General features: G+C 37.6%; 1 protein-coding gene across 13 annotated transcripts in view; it reads right to left on the bottom strand.

Moving 5' to 3' along the window:
- Nucleotides 1-15,969, bottom strand: part of baz (par-3 family cell polarity regulator) — a 57,724-nt gene that overhangs the window by 7,492 nt on the left and 34,263 nt on the right. For all 13 annotated transcript variants that reach the window (XM_028182095.2, XM_028182094.2, XM_089730331.1 and 10 more), the window contains 12 exons: nt 14,548-14,639; nt 13,384-13,574; nt 10,565-10,735; nt 9,923-10,180; nt 9,197-9,372; nt 7,756-7,907; nt 6,586-7,114; nt 4,498-4,658; nt 4,009-4,131; nt 2,823-2,943; nt 1,730-1,873; nt 603-741 (listed from right to left, as the gene is read on the bottom strand). In XM_028182095.2, the coding sequence (XP_028037896.2) occupies nt 603-741; nt 1,730-1,873; nt 2,823-2,943; nt 4,009-4,131; nt 4,498-4,658; nt 6,586-7,114; nt 7,756-7,907; nt 9,197-9,372; nt 9,923-10,180; nt 10,565-10,735; nt 13,384-13,574; nt 14,548-14,639 (2,257 nt within the window). The remainder of the gene's footprint in view (nt 1-602; nt 742-1,729; nt 1,874-2,822; nt 2,944-4,008; nt 4,132-4,497; nt 4,659-6,585; nt 7,115-7,755; nt 7,908-9,196; nt 9,373-9,922; nt 10,181-10,564; nt 10,736-13,383; nt 13,575-14,547; nt 14,640-15,969) is intronic.

Genomic DNA, 15,969 nt, shown 5'->3' on the forward strand with positions numbered 1-15,969 from the left:
AGCATTACTGAAATCCAGCAATGCCAACACCGTCAGTTTCCCACTATCCATGCCAAATCTGATGGCATCCGTAATATGCACCAGGGCTGTGACCGTGCTATGGCCAGGACGAAAGCCGGACTGATAAGGGTTTAAAAGCTCGTTTCTCGTAAGAAACTCACTGAGCTGGTTGTGAATCAGGCGTTCTAAAACCTTTGAAAGAAATGGTAGAATGGAAATTGGACGGTATTCTGGAAAGGATGTAGGATTCGGCTTTTTTGGCAGTGGTGTAATCTGCGCTTCTTTCTAAGCCTTTGGAAAGATGCCGCTAGATAATGATTCATTCAGGATATGACAAATAATGGGAAGGATTTGGTCTAGGATAGGAAGGATCATATTACGGGCCACACAGTCACTTCCAACAGCATTGGAAGTTATGGATAATATGCTCCGCTTAACATCACAAGCCGCTAGGTGATTAAAAACAAATGGAGAACAATTTGGGATCGGAAGAGATAAAATGTGATTTAATGTATTAGATTTAATTGTCCCGTCATAAAGGGATGACGCACAGAAATGTTGATTTAATAAATCAATACTTGAATAGTGTTGATCGTTGTTACCTGTTGTTGTTGGGTGACAGTGCGGTGCGGCGGCGCGCGGTACGGGGGCGCGGGGGCGGCGGGGGGCGCGGGGTGGCGACGCTGGGTGCGGTCCCCGCTGCCGCTGCTCTGCCGCGAATGAGACGTCTCCGTCCTAGAGCTGTACACAACAGTCTGGACGTTAGAGGTTTAAAGTCAGATAAATTTTCTGTTGCATCGGAAAGAGTTGGTTTTATTTACACTATTTGCGCGTAATTTCGTCAATAGTACTAACACATTATAATAAACCTTGAACTATATATTATGTAAAATAAAATAAAAATAAAAAAAAACGGTGCGCGTGAATGAAGTGAAACTTCTTTTTCGATGTGTATGTAGTATTGTGGTTTTCTTCATTTTTCATCCTTAAATCAGCTTGCTCTTGTAATAGGGAATGCTGTGCACAAGAGATGCGACATCTTCAACATTTATATTATTTACTAGCGGCCCGCTCCGGCTCCGCTCGGGTCAACAAAAATTTCAATGATATTTGATGTTGTTTTATTTTTTTAAATAAAAGAACGCTTATAGCGGAATAACTATAATAGTCAGAAATATGCTGTCGCAACACTTTTTGTAAATAATGATGTGTTCTACAAAGTCGTAGTACATTATTTTATTCTATCATTAATAGTTTTCGTAGGGCACGCGATGTAAAGAATATTTGAGGTAATTTTTTTACATCTTAGGTTACATTATTGGAGTTTTAATAAGAGTCCCTAATTTTTTTCAAAAAAGATTATAGCTTATGTCACTTGGGAATAGTGTAGCTTCCAAACAGTGAAGAATTTTTCAAATCGGTTCAGTAGTTTCGGAGCCTATTCAATACAAACAAACAAATAAATCTTTCCTATTTATAATATTAGTATAAAAGTATAGATATTTTAAATTATAGATAGAATAATAAACTTATATTTTTTTTTAAATATATCATTAAAATATTGAACGCTACTCGTTGCGAACGCTCACGCTGACCTATAACAGGTATACTCCGCGCATGCGTTCGAATGCCACGCATTCACTCTCGCTCTCTCTTTCTAGTATGTTAGCGTTAAATGTTTAACGCAACCTTGTTGGAGGTTGCATTAGAAGTTTAACTTCAATATTACGTTTGTTGTTGCGTGTTGTCTTCAGGCCGCTCGTCGAGTCGGTTGTGTCGGTCGAGCGCGTCCCTAGAGAGCGACTTCTCGGAGGCGCGGCCGGGCTGCGAGCGCCCGCACTCGCCTTCAGTCTTCTTGTGGGGCTTCCCTATTCTGCGACACGAATAAAATGTGGACATCAGTCATATATGGCGGTAGGACCTTGTGAGTCCGCACGGGTAGGTACCACCACCCTGCCTGTTTCTACCGTGAACCAGTAATGCGTTTCGGTTCGAAGGGTGAGGCAGCCGTTGTAACTTATAGGTACTGAGACCTTAGAACTTATATCTCAAGGTGGGTGGCGCATTTACATTGTAGATGTCTATGGGCTCCAGTTACCACTTGACACCAGGTGGGCTGTGAGCGCGTCCACCCTTATCATTTAGACGTCTGATAGATTTGCGATGCAGGCGCTCACTAAGAACGCATTTTATGTAAATCGTATCCAGAATATACTTGTCGCGCATGTACCAATCAGAAAAAATTTTGTGCACTTATTTAACGTTTTATATATGTAACAAGTTTACCATGGCAACTTTTGCTTAGCGTGAGGGAAGAATATAATATTATATTATATTGACGGGTTGATAACTCCAAAAAAAAGAGGGAGAGAAAGAGGGGCAGAGACTAATATTTTAACGTACGAACATTTTAATAGCTCACATATTAAAAATCTTTAAGTCCATGAAAATGAAAAGATATACAATGGAAACGTTACAATAATATATTTAGTTTAAATTTAAAACGCATGTTGCCTATTGTATTATTACCTTATTTGAACACTTTTTTGAATTAGAGAAAACGGTCTGCGTATTGGAATAAGTAATTCAGTTACTCAAATTGTAAACGGTTTAAAAGCTCAAGTGTACGTACATCAAAAAGTTACAGCGATCTTCAGTTGTAATTTAAATAGGTGAAGTATATTTTTTTCTATATTTAGCAAAGCTTTAATAATATTAGTCTCTCTGCTGCACATTACACGAAAATCCATGTTAATTTCTTAGTTTCTCTGAAGCTCAAGTTGTACATTTGATTTTCACGAGTACATTAAAATACAACAAACCTGAACATTGTCGATAAGGACTTGAGTAGCGACGGTTTCTTGTGCGACAGTGAAGATTGTTGAGGCGATCCTCTGATGATTTCCGGGCCGGCGTTGTCGTCAGTCAACCAGTGCTTTAACGCTGTAATCAAATTCACTATAAACACGAAAGGTCGTTCACAATACTGTTATGATTAGCTAACTAAAGTCGGACGTATTAAATGGACCTATGTATAAAGTAAACGAAATTAAGGTCCGTTAACGGTGGCCGGGACACTTGGTCAGAGGAAAAGAAAAATGGAACAAAATAACTACACATTGGTACCCAAGGGAAGGCAAGAGGAAAAGAGGCAGGCAACAAAAAAGATGGGACGATGATATCAGGCAGGTTGCGGGCATAACATGGAGTAGAGTAGCCAGAGAGAAAGATCAGAATGGAGCAGGTTAGAGGAGGCATTTGCCAACTGGCAAACGGACTTACAGAAAGTGAAGAAGCACCAAATACGTGAAGAATTTTAATTTTGTAAAATACATATATATATATATATATACATATATCAGTATAAGTGCAGTAGTATAAGAAACTTAATTGTATATCTGTTGTCCGAATAAAAGGCTTTATTATTATTATGTATAAAGTAAATGAAATTAAGGTCCGTTTTTAATCGTAAATACCAGAAAACTTCAAACGCAAAGTTTCAATCTGTCTGTCTGTTTTCGTACATAACAGGTCTTCATAATTAAAAATTTCTGCTGTTCAAAAAATCGCGTTAGAGCCCCTTTTAAGAGAACTCAACTTTTTCCCTACCTATTCGATGGTAGCCTAAAAGGCTATTCCCCCTACGCCCAGACGGGTAGGTGAGCTCACGGACTCAACCTGAGAAATTTGCTAAGACTGGCCCTAGCAAGAGCAGTGCTTCGCAGAATCTACCACCGGATCGGAAACGCGACCCACTGAGAAGATCCGGCGAGAAACTCAGTGGGCTGTGTCTATGGGTTAATTAGGTCGACGAGCTCTTCGTCGTAATCGACGAGTTTAACTCAACTGAGTAGTCGAGGTGATGTCCGTGGGCAGCGTGGGCCCGTCTCTCCTCGCACCCTTGCTCCCCCCGCCATGTCTTAATACAAAGATTTATAACACAATTTGCTATAAAAAAATGTTAACAGGAGTGTGCCTTTTTAGTAGAGTAAAAAAATTAATACTTACGTGGGTGCGCTCGCGCATAAATAGGTTCATTTCTGGGATTCCTTTGGTTTTCTTGTATAGCTATCTGGAGTGATTCCAAGCTGGAAGACTTCCTCATGCCGAGTGCGGGACCAACTTGCATTGCTGTTTTAAATAATCATCTTGTTATCAAACTACATGTATTATGGTAAAGATAATTTAGAAATATAACATTTATTATAAGTTCATTTATTCTCATCTCATTTAATGTATTTCCCTTTCATATTAATTTCATTTATTTTTATTTAACACCGGACAGAGACGTAAGCTGGCTTACCAATGTCTGCAATAAAATCCTGCGTCCCATTTGACAGTGATTTTAGGCCGTTGCTCATGTACATCAGCAATGTCAGAATTATAACAAAGCCGTGCTTCGCAGAAGCTACCATCGGATAGGGAACGCGACCCACTGAGAAGATCCGGCGAGAAACTCAGTGGGCAAATTGAATAGTAGTTATAGTTTGTACTCACAATGGATGGCCTTGATTTCTTTGATCTTCTTGTAGGTGCCGGTCTGCTTGGCGTCCATGGCGGCGTGTCGCTTCTCGGACATGGAGCGGCGCCCCACGGCGTCCCGACTGAAGCCGGCCGCGGCTCCGCACTCGCTGCCGGACTCGCCGCCGCCGCTGCCCCTGCACGCACAACACGTATAGAGAAATTAAAGCACTATCTAATCACAAACTTAACAAAACATAGGCTATTTATTTCCTAATATACATACTCGTAATCCATATATTAATACGTGAAGCAAAAACTTTGTACCCCTTTTTACGAAAATTGCGCGGACGGAAGAGTATGAAATTTCCCACATTTATAGAGAATATAGGGAAGGAGTGCAGAATGCTAATTTTTTTTAAATTACGCATTAATAAATCAATAAAAAAACATTACACACACTACCATGTATTTGACACACACACACATATGTACTGTTTGTTTATTGTCAAACTTATGTTATTGCTTAAAGTCTAGGGTTAAATTGAGAATAGATTAATATTGTTTGTCTTTAATATTATTTGTCTATAGTTTTACAGTAGTCTTGGCGGAATTTGTGATTATACGTACAAGTTTTATAGTCTTTGACAATAGATCTAAATTAATGTTCAAGCATATAATTTCAATTAATTATAGTCGAATTTCAACTACTGCGGGACCACTAGTTTTTTTTTTTTATTGCTTAGATGTGTGGACGAGCTCACAGCCCACCTGGTGTTAAGTGGTTACTGGAGCCCATAGACATCTATAACATAAATGCCGCCACCCACCTTAAGATATGAGTTCTAAGGTCTCAGTATAGTTACAACGGCTGCCCCACCCTTCAAACCGAAACGCATTACTGCTTCACGGCTGAAATAGGCGGGGCGGTGGTACCTACCCGTGCGGACTCACAAGAGGTCCTACCACCAGTAATTATGCAAATTATAATTTTGCGGGCTTAATTTTTATTGCACGATGTTATTCCTTCACCGTGGAAGTCAATCGTGAACATTTGTTGAGTACGTATTTCATTAGAAAAATTGGTACCCGCCTGCGGGATTCGAACACCGGTGCATCGCTACATACGAATGCACCGGACGTTTTATCCTTTAGGCCACGACGACTTCAGTTATAAATAAATAAGTAAATAAATCAATCGGTCACCCCGATGGTCCAATACAGCCTTTCCCAAAGTGTGCAATAACGCCCCCTCATAGGCGCTGCAGGCCAAAGGGGGGCGCTAAGAGACCCAGAAAAAAAATGGGAGTGTTGTGTAGAGGCGATTTGTAATTTCATCTAGTAGGACTCTTAGACACCGACTGAGCTCTCGCTATAGTGGTTTTTAAGTAGGTGAGAAAATGGGGGCGCTAAAAAATATATAATGAGTTTGGGAGCCCCTAGTCTAATGGTTAGCGACCTTGACAATGATACTACAGGCATCAGGTTCGATTCCCTGTTGGAGTCAGGAAGCGTAAAAATATTATGTGTTAACGTCTGTGTGTACCATACATAATACAGAAGAAAATTCTTCTTGTACTTAAAAATACTATAATTATTTATCAGCTCAAATAGCAGTGAAACATCAGTTACTTTTTTGTATAAGTTTTTTTCTTAACATCAACTAGTTCAATAAAAACTTGCAAAATCTATCCCACTTGAAATGTATTGTTCTGGGAAGATCTAAGATGCCGACATCGCATACCACTAATTAATAGCCAGAGTAACCGCTAACATTGAAGCTCTCTATGAATAAAAAAAAATATACACAATTAAAATTAACAAAAGTAATTGAAAGCTTTAGAAATTTAAATTTGACTAAAAGTTATCCATATAGTGGCTTGCCCACACACTCATAATCGCTCCGGTGGAACTGACGTGATGACGTCATCGTCGTCAATAGGTATGCCGAGCTAAGATGTTTTGAATACTTTTACAGTGCAGTTAGTGAAACATTATTAATAAATACGAACTTGGATGAAACACTTCTATGGTAGTAGACTATATTAATAAGGTAGGTATTGAAATGAATTACCTACACTGAAAGAATATAAAAATATTTGTATTAAATCTGGAATAACTCACCTCGTCGTACCATAGTCCTCTTCAATGATAACGTTGTGATGAGCCGGCGGCGATCGAGACATATGTACGTGTCCTAGATTCTGTCTATAATGATGTCCATTCATTTGCGGAACATCGACCTGGGTTGCCATGTAATAGCTCTCGTTTCTTAGTCCCGTCAATCTATCGATCACCGGGTTCCATCCATCCAGCCGACTCCACTCGAAGCTATCCCTTTTGGCGTCGTGAGGTACATCCTTATCTCTCTCTAAATACCCTTTAGTGTCATCGGATTGGTTTGAGACCCAGCTGCTGTTGTTGTTTATGGTGACTATGGAAGCGTGTTTTTTGGGGCCGGTCCTTGCTTCGTGGCTATCGAAGGCCTCGTTCTTGTTGGCGTCGTAGTTGTGGTTGTCGGTAGGCTTGTTCTCCTTATCGCTGGACGTGTATATGACGGTGTTGTAGTTCTGCGAGTTGTCGTTGGAGCTGGTCGTATCGTTGCCGTTCGGTGGAGTGTCGTCTTTCCACCTCGCCAGGCTGTCCATACTTTCTGTGGGATTATGATAAAGTTTGAGAAGCATCTAAGATGGTATTAACAATTTTTTATAGCAAATTGTGTTATAAATCTTTGTATCTAAGCCAGAGCGTGGGGAGCGGGGGTACTATGGTAGATTCTGCGAAGCATTGCTCTTACTAGCGCTAGTGTTAGCAAATTCTCTTAGGTTGAATCCGCGAGCTCACCTACCCGTCCAGGCGTAGCTGGAATGGCCTCTTAGCTACCAGCGAAAAAAGTTTATTTATTTATTGCATTGATGGGTGGACTAGCTCACAGCCCATTTGGGTTTAAGTGGCTACCCGACATCTATAAAGTAAATACCGCCACCCACCTTCAGATATGAGTTCTAAGGTCTCAGTAAAGTTACAACGGCTGCCCCGCCCTTCAAACCGAAACGCATTACTGCTGCACGGCAGAAATAGGCAGGGTGGTGGTACCTACCCGTGCGGACTCACAAGAGGTCCTACCACCAGTAAATACGCTAATTATAAGTTGGCGGGTTTGATTTTTATTACACGATGTTATCCCTTCACCGTGGAAGTCAATAATAAACATTTGTTAAGTACGCTTCCGGGATTCGAACAGTCAGAGTGTGAGTGGGAGTGAGATGTAGAACCATTAATAATATATTTTACCTGTTCTCCTGGCGATAGTAAGAGATATACTGCCACTCCTCTGCGGCCGGGCGTGCAGCAACGCCCTTCGCAGTGTCTCCATCGCCTCAGCGTTGGACTGACCCACCAACGACACGCCATTCACACTCAGAAGCTGATCGTTCGTATGTAATCTAGAATCAAAATAGAAAAAGTTTAATTTCATATTGTAGTAGTAGTAGTAGTAGTAGTAGTAGTAGTAGTAGTAGTAGTAGTAGTAGTAGTAGTAGTAGTAGTAGTAGTAGTAGTAGTAGTAGTAATTTGTTCGCGCCGTGAACCGGTTTTCTCTGGGGTTTTTTCCAGTTATGCTTATGTCCTTTGATTGATATACTTTTCTACTACATTTTTACTTTTTAATACGCTTTTATTAGCTTCAGACGTATGTATGTTTGTAACGGAATCTTTGAACATGATTTTGACCCCCTTCAAAACGTCGGATTAACTCGAAATTTGGTATACTTATTATGGACCGATGACAGGTCAATACTAAAAAAAAATTTAAAAATAATAATTTATAACTACTGTCACCATGCAACCCGCGCTTTTTTACAGTAAAATATTTTTTTCTTACACTATTTTTAATTCAAATTTATTAAAATTTAATTTCTAATTTTTAGTTTGATTTTCTATAAAAGCGTTTTTTTTTTATTATTATTTATTTGAAGAAAATATTTTTACATATTATTATTGAGTTATAAAGCACCCAGTTCAGAGTAAACTGAAAATCGATAAGGCCTTTGGGGAGGCTTAAACGACGGAGGGAAGATCTTCAACCGAGCGGGTGATATATGCTCAGTAGACCGACGGTCCCTGTGTTGTTGTTCGGAACTTGTATATATGCGCTTTATTTTGAAAATGTCGTAAGCGAGATTCAGGCATCTGTCAATTATCTTGCGTTGTATGATGGCTACCCGCCACAGGCCCATTTGGAAATCCCCAATATACATACTCTTAATCTAAGGCAACGGGACATCATATCCACATTATTTTACCTAAAGTTTAGTTTACCCAAAAACTAGTAAAGATCAATTTATCTTTTATCGTAAAAAAATATATACATAAAAGTTTTACAATGGGATACAAAAAATGTTCCTATATCAACAATTAAGACCAGATTAATTACGAAATCTATATCTATACTTCTATACTAATATTATAAAGAGGAAAGATTTGTTTGTTTGTTTGTTTCGAATAGGCTCCGAAACTACTGGACCGATTTGAAAAATTCTTTTTCCATTAGAAGCCGACATTGTCCCTGATGAACATAGGCTATTTTATTTTTTTTGTTTCATGTGTGTTTTAATGTTTCCGAAGCGAAGCGAGGGCGGGTCGCTAGTGGAAAATAAATTTTGATCTAGTATCGATTTAACGAAGGTTTGTTACACAAAACATTTATCTTAAAATCAACTCATGCATCACTAACCTTCCGTCTCGAGATGCAGCTCCGCCGTTTAATACTGATTTGATGAATATACCCAAGTCCTGTGGGTCTGGTCCAACAGTCACTTTGCCTTTAACGCTAATACCCAGCCCGGCCTTCTCGGAGTCATGAACCGGCACATCTAGTCGAAGTATTAGGCGATTTCTTAAACCTAATATCTGAAACGATATGAACGTATTTTAAAATTTCCAGCAACCAAATAAATTATTCCGTTTTTTTTTGGCCTGGAATGCTACAGTGGCTATTTAAAAGTAGTGGCTTAGTAACATTGTAGATATACATTACTGATAGCAATTGGGGTATAATTTACCGTCCCGCTTGAAATTTACCGTAAAGCAATTATTCATTGCGTTTTAAAGGTTGGAACAGTAATTACAGTAGAGTAGGGTATTCCCCCATAGACACATCCCACTGAGTTTCTCGTCCGGCGGTAGATTCTGCGAAGCACTGCTCTTGTTAGGGTCAGTGTTAGCAACACTCTCGGTTTGAGTCCCGTGAGCTCACCTAAACGTCAAGGAGCAGCTGATATAGATAGCCTCTCAAGGCTATCAGCATAGGTAGGAAAATAAAAAAAGAGTAGGGTGGCAACACATTGTGTGTGTGGAAAGCCGGCAACCCCCTAAATTCGTTCGTCTGTTTTAAACTATGAAAATCTTAGATCGCATGTTTTTTTTACTTCAGCTAGCTTTAATACTCATGAATACTCACAGAGCCCGAAGAAGTATTTAAAGCGTCTTGTAGCGCACTATCCGGAGTCTGCTCTTTACTCAATAGATCATCTTTGGAAGAGCTCTTCGGTATCCTGCCTCTCATTGAGCTGTTGGGGTTATTCTGATTGATCGCGTTCACTATACTGGAAACTCGACCATTTTCTGGTCCAGCGCCAGCTTCTGCTTGTTTCGGGGGGTTCGGGGTGCCGATGGCTTTCTCCACGTATTTCGTTGGACTTTGTTGGGGCTCTACCCTCTGAAATGAAGTTTAAGCTCATGTAAGCGAGTATATTTTAACATACCGATATTATAATTTAAGTTAATTGCACAGGTTCAATTCTGACGCAACAGACTTATTAAATGAAAACGAATAGATATGTGAACATTAAGAAAGCTTGAGAAACTTATGGGAAGATACTTATCAAGTGGTTGTTTTTGTTAAGTGGAAGAAAGAATGAATAATATTTATTTAAAATGTTAATATTGTCTATTATTAGAACGATTTAAATCCTGTCTACCAATAGACATCACTACAAAAGATTCTTTAGAAGATACTCAAAATTGGTATAAATTTAAAAACGTTATTTTGCGTAACGCAGATAATAATTTTTAAATTTAGCCACTATTTTAAATATGCTACCTGTGTCCGATTAGGAACGGTTCTCTCAATGACGATGTCGACAGTGGAGTCGGTGGGAGTGTTCCTCAGCAGAGCGACGACTTGTTGTTGAGTGAGTCCCGACACCGAGACGTTATTGACTGAGACTAGTTTATCTCCGGCTCGGAGACGACCGTCACTTACCGCTGCACCCTGAACAAACAAATGAGTATTACTTTAAGGGATTTCATGACCTGGTAACTAAGACCTTTAGGTCAAGTCTTGTTTTAATTTAGATTCTTATTTTTATGAAAAATGATATTTTGGAATGAAATGAGATGAGACATGGGACGAAGTATAATCTCAGTAAAATCGTAGTCATTTACTGAGACTTTTTCAGTGGACTTTTTGTAGGATCCCGAGAAGTTACGTCCAGCGGCTTTGTTTTATTTTCCTACATTTATGCACTTTTATAGATAGTAAATACCGTAAAATGGGGTAAATAGGGACAAAATCGACCTTCAGATTGAATTTTAAAATAGTTCCAATTAAATAGTCACTGCTCAACCAAAGAAATAAGTTGAGTCTTGAACGTACCTAGGTGATAAAAACCGTTACATTATTTTAATTATTCATTTTAAAGAAATAATCGGTAAAATAATGGCCGTCCCAATTTACCCAGCGTCCGGGGTAAATTGACACGGTTAAGGGTTAAATTGGGATATTTGTAAGGGTTGTCAACTCGCAGTACTGCGATATATAGGTAGGTGCCATATAATTATTTATATGGACCGAAATGATGAATACAATCCATAATTTAAGCACAATACACAACATAGTGTAAATTAAGCTGGTTTCTATTCCGAAGCGATGTGACGTGAATGATAATCAACAATACAATGATCAAAAAAAGTACGTGCATGTTATATTTTAGAAAATTATTATTTAATTTCCTTAAAAATCACAACTCTGAACCAAAATCATAAAATAGAATAAAAAATAGAAAACAAAAGGACTGGAAATGCATTAATACAATTTTATTTAATCAACATTTTCAAAATGATCTTTGAGCAAGAGTAAGATATCAGGTGAATAAGATAAAAAAACAGCTTTATCTGATTACTGCCAATAATAACAAAAATAAAAGAAATTCTTTCTAAGCTAAATAACTAAACTCAATTAATTCACTCACTCATAATTGGATATCTCGGATTTTTAATTAATGTTACATTTAAAATCTGAGGCCTGTTTTTATTTGTGTGTGTTCGTTGTGAATGTTAACAAAATCATGATTCGACGCGTGAATAGATTCTGAAATAACAAAAGTTTTGATTCGATTGAGTTCTTTTAACTTTTAATTTTTTTTATTGCTATAAAGAACATACGACCGTGCAGATATTACAAGGAAAATGTCGCGAAAAAAAGTAATTATATATATACTTTTCTTTTACCTATAATACTTACATGAACTAACTGATAAACCTTCTTTACATCACGCAATTAAGTGATAGTATAGGCTAAAAAATCTATTATAAGATATCAGTGACAACCCTAACAAGCCATCCCTATTTTGTCTTTTGGCGTTCCAATTTTGTGTTTTCTCGTCCCTAATTTTTCCAGTCTCGTTTCAAATTACCCTACATACGTCCCAATTTTCCCCAAAAAGAAAGGAAAAAATATACATTTTTTATTTTGTCGAAATATTGTATTTAAAATAAGAATATTGCAACTTACCGTTTGTTGTGGTATTTCCAGGTGTATTAAAAACTTATATAAACTGTGATCTTATTGAAAAAACAACGATAATATTACTTTTTTTAAAAGTTCTTTAAGCTGTTTTAAAACTCACTTTTCAACCACTATTTTAAATTTAATTTGACGAATTTTTGGGACCAACTTAACTCATATTTAGTACTTCCATAGTTAACTTGGTTTTTCTTCTATACATTGATAAATATTAACATAAACAAAATTAGGTAGATTCCGTGTTACAGGTACTTTGAGAATCTTCCGCAGGTTTGTCCCAATTTACCCCAGGATCCCAATTTACCCCATGTCATGGTAGTTAATAAACCACCGTTATTACACATTTAAACCTGAAGATACACTAAATAAATAGACAAAATAAAACAAATCACACAATTTCACTCCTTGCATTTCCGCCAAAAAGTTAAACTGAGTATTAAATATTTACTGTACACAGAAAATACAATCACAAAAAGTACATATTGTTTTGATTTTTAATATTATACGGTCAGCCTAAGACGTAGAGAAAGAGGCAGACTTAAAAAGAAATGGATGGATTGTGTGAAAGACGATATGCATAAGAGGGGAGGGAGCTAAGAAATGATATATGATAGAGGAGTATGGAAGGAGAGACAAGCATTACTGAAAAACCTATATGTCTACGCAGCGACTTATACATTTGGCAGTGTTCTAGGGAATTGTTTGAGATGATCTCCTTTCCGGCTCAGACCATCCGGCCCTGGCATGATCTCTTAAAAGGTGTTCCCTGAGCGCTACGAAATACTATTATCTAAAGGCGGTTTGAAATGAGTCCTTAGTGATGATACGCGATTTGATTCAGCCGTATAGCTAATTTCATGAGCAACGGTAACCACCAGAAGCACTGTTGACTGGTCTGCTTATTAATACAATAAAAATATGTGATCTACTCTTTTAGATAAATAGTTCGCCACGAATTCTTGATTAGTTTTTTTTGATCTCATCATGGAAACTGCTTTTCAAATTCTACTGTATATCTTTTAATCAATTATTTAAATTATAGTAGATAAAAACTTAAATTAACATGGTCATTCTGAATTCGCACTACTAAAAGCTGTGTGATACAAACGTTTTACCTTTGGTAAAATATTCTTGATATAAATAGGGCAATGTCCTCCGGTAGGGTTGTCCCTTGTCGTGATCGTGAAGCCAAGTCCCTTCTCGCCCTTGACCAGAGTTACGGAAACGGCTTGTGTGGCGCCACCGACGTGCTTAGTGCTCGGGCTCACGGGTACTTCCAGTCCTGTGATCGCGCGTTCGCTTCCCCCTGAAATATTACATCAACAATTATATCTCAACTTTAGAATTACTAGTGGTCCCCCCGTAGTCGAAATTCGACTATAATTAATTTAAATTATAGGTTTATACACTGTTATGATTCTATTGTCAAAGACTATTATTATACTTCTATAATGACAGATTTTGTCAAGACTACCCACACTTTAGACAAATATTAATAAAGACATACAATATTTAATCTATTCTCAGTTTGACCACAGACTATAGGCAATAACAAAAGTTTGACTACATATTAACAAATGGTATGCATGCGTGTGTGTGTCAAATACACGGTAGTGTGTGTAATGCTTTTTATTATTGATTTAATATATTGTCTATGCATAATTGAAAAAAATATTAACATTTTAGACTCCTATCTCTATATTCTCTACAAGTGTGGGAAATTTCATACTCCTCCGTCCAGGCGATTTTCGTTAGAAGGGGTATAAAGTTTTTGCTTCACGTCTTTGGAAAACATCGAGTGAAGTTTTCAAACCGAAAAGACGTAGAGGGGACGGAGCGAAAGAGAGCGATAGATAAGTTTGTTCCTTTATAAGCTACTTTTGGTCAATTGATTATTAAGAGTTGCTGAAAAGGGTCGTTTTAGCTCCATTTATGAATTATGAAATGGGTCTCTATAATTAATAGGTGCGATATACATTATATTTAAATTTTATAACGTTAGATTTGTAGACGAATGAACTTAGTTACTAATTACAAATTAATCTAATGAATCATTAATGTTATCGACCTTAAAAGCGTTGTATATCGAGATTTAATTAGGACTTCGACCTGATACTGCTTCGGAATTGGTGGCCGGATCCGCACTGTGATGTCTATGGGCTCCTCTATTTACGTTTATATATAGCGCGATGTGGTAGATGTACCACATGGTTCTTTGATGAGCCGAGATCGTAGTAGTAGTGATAATAATGCATTTTTAAGATTGAGGTTTAATGTACCTTCAGGTAAGAGATCGAGAGGGCGCTCTTGAACTGAATGCGCACTGGCCACGTTGTTAACTCCCGTCACCCATCGGAGCATGTCTTCTACTCTGTGAATTAAAAAAAAAAACAATATAAATGGGACTTTTTGGCGGGAACGCGAGGAGTGAATTTGTGTAATTTGTTTTATTTTGTCTATTTAGTGTTTCTTCAAGTTTAAATGTGTAATAATGGTGGTTTATTAACTGTTTAATATCTGTGAAAGTGCACAAATGTGGGAAAATGAAACAAAGCCGCTGGACGTAACTTCTCGGGATCCTCCAAAAAGTCCACTGAAAAAATTTTAATAAATGACCACCATTTTACTGAGATTATATTTCATCCCATATCATCTCATTTCATTTAATTTCATCCCAGTTGATTAATGTCTCAAATTAATCATCTTCACTCCCTATTTTTATTTTTCATAAAAATAAGAATGTAAATTAAAATAAGACATGCCTTAAAGATCTTAGTTACCAGGTCATCAAATCCCTTAAAAAAAAACAATATAAATGGCACTTGTATCTCGAGCTTTAGTCACATGACTATTGACAAGTTTTTCTTTAAAGTCTTCTTTTTCTCCACCTTATATCCCACTAGGTTGGTTCGGCACAGCTAATTTTTCTCTTTAATTCTCTTCTATCAGTCGTCATCTCAACACTCACTCCTCTCTCTCTCATATCGTCATTCACACACTCCATCCATGTCTTCTTCGGTCGACCTCTTCCCCCTCTACCTTGCACTACCATTTCCATACATCTCCTAGTCACGTGCATCTTCTCTCTACGCATCACATGTCCATACCACGCTAACCGTCCGCTCCTTAATTTGTTGCTTACCGGGGTCACTTTCACACTTCCACCGGGGCCACTTTCACACTTCCCTATTGACAAGTTTTTCTTTAAAGTGGTTTTATTATTGTGATTACAGGAACTCATAAAGACCAACATGAATGCCGCCATTTTCAGATACGACTTCCAAAATTTTAATACACTATGTACATAGCAACTGCAACATCACGGCCAGAGTAAGTACAGATGGTAACTGCGCGTGCTGCTCTCAATGAACTCTATAACCACACAAATAAAAACTATGTTCACGAGTGCTAATAGCCAGTAAGATTTGAATTCGATTTCAAAACAGAAATATAACTGGCATTGTTAAAATGCTTTTCTTAACTTCAGTTAAGAAATCTTGGATGTAAATTTCAATTTTATGTTAATTGAATAATTAATTGATATGCTTATAGAAGAGTTTATTAAAAGATTTGCAGGTTTTTTTTTTTAAATCGGTTGTTTTAAATCCGTTTAAAAAGTGAAATCGGTTGGTATAAATATCGGTTTTTTAGTGTTTCGAACTATGTTTAAGAATATTTTATCGGAACCAAGACTAACACAA

Source organism: Bombyx mandarina, chromosome 10, assembly GCF_030267445.1.
Source record: "Bombyx mandarina strain Sakado chromosome 10, ASM3026744v2".
In the NCBI taxonomy this organism is placed as follows: Eukaryota; Metazoa; Arthropoda; class Insecta; order Lepidoptera; family Bombycidae; genus Bombyx; species Bombyx mandarina.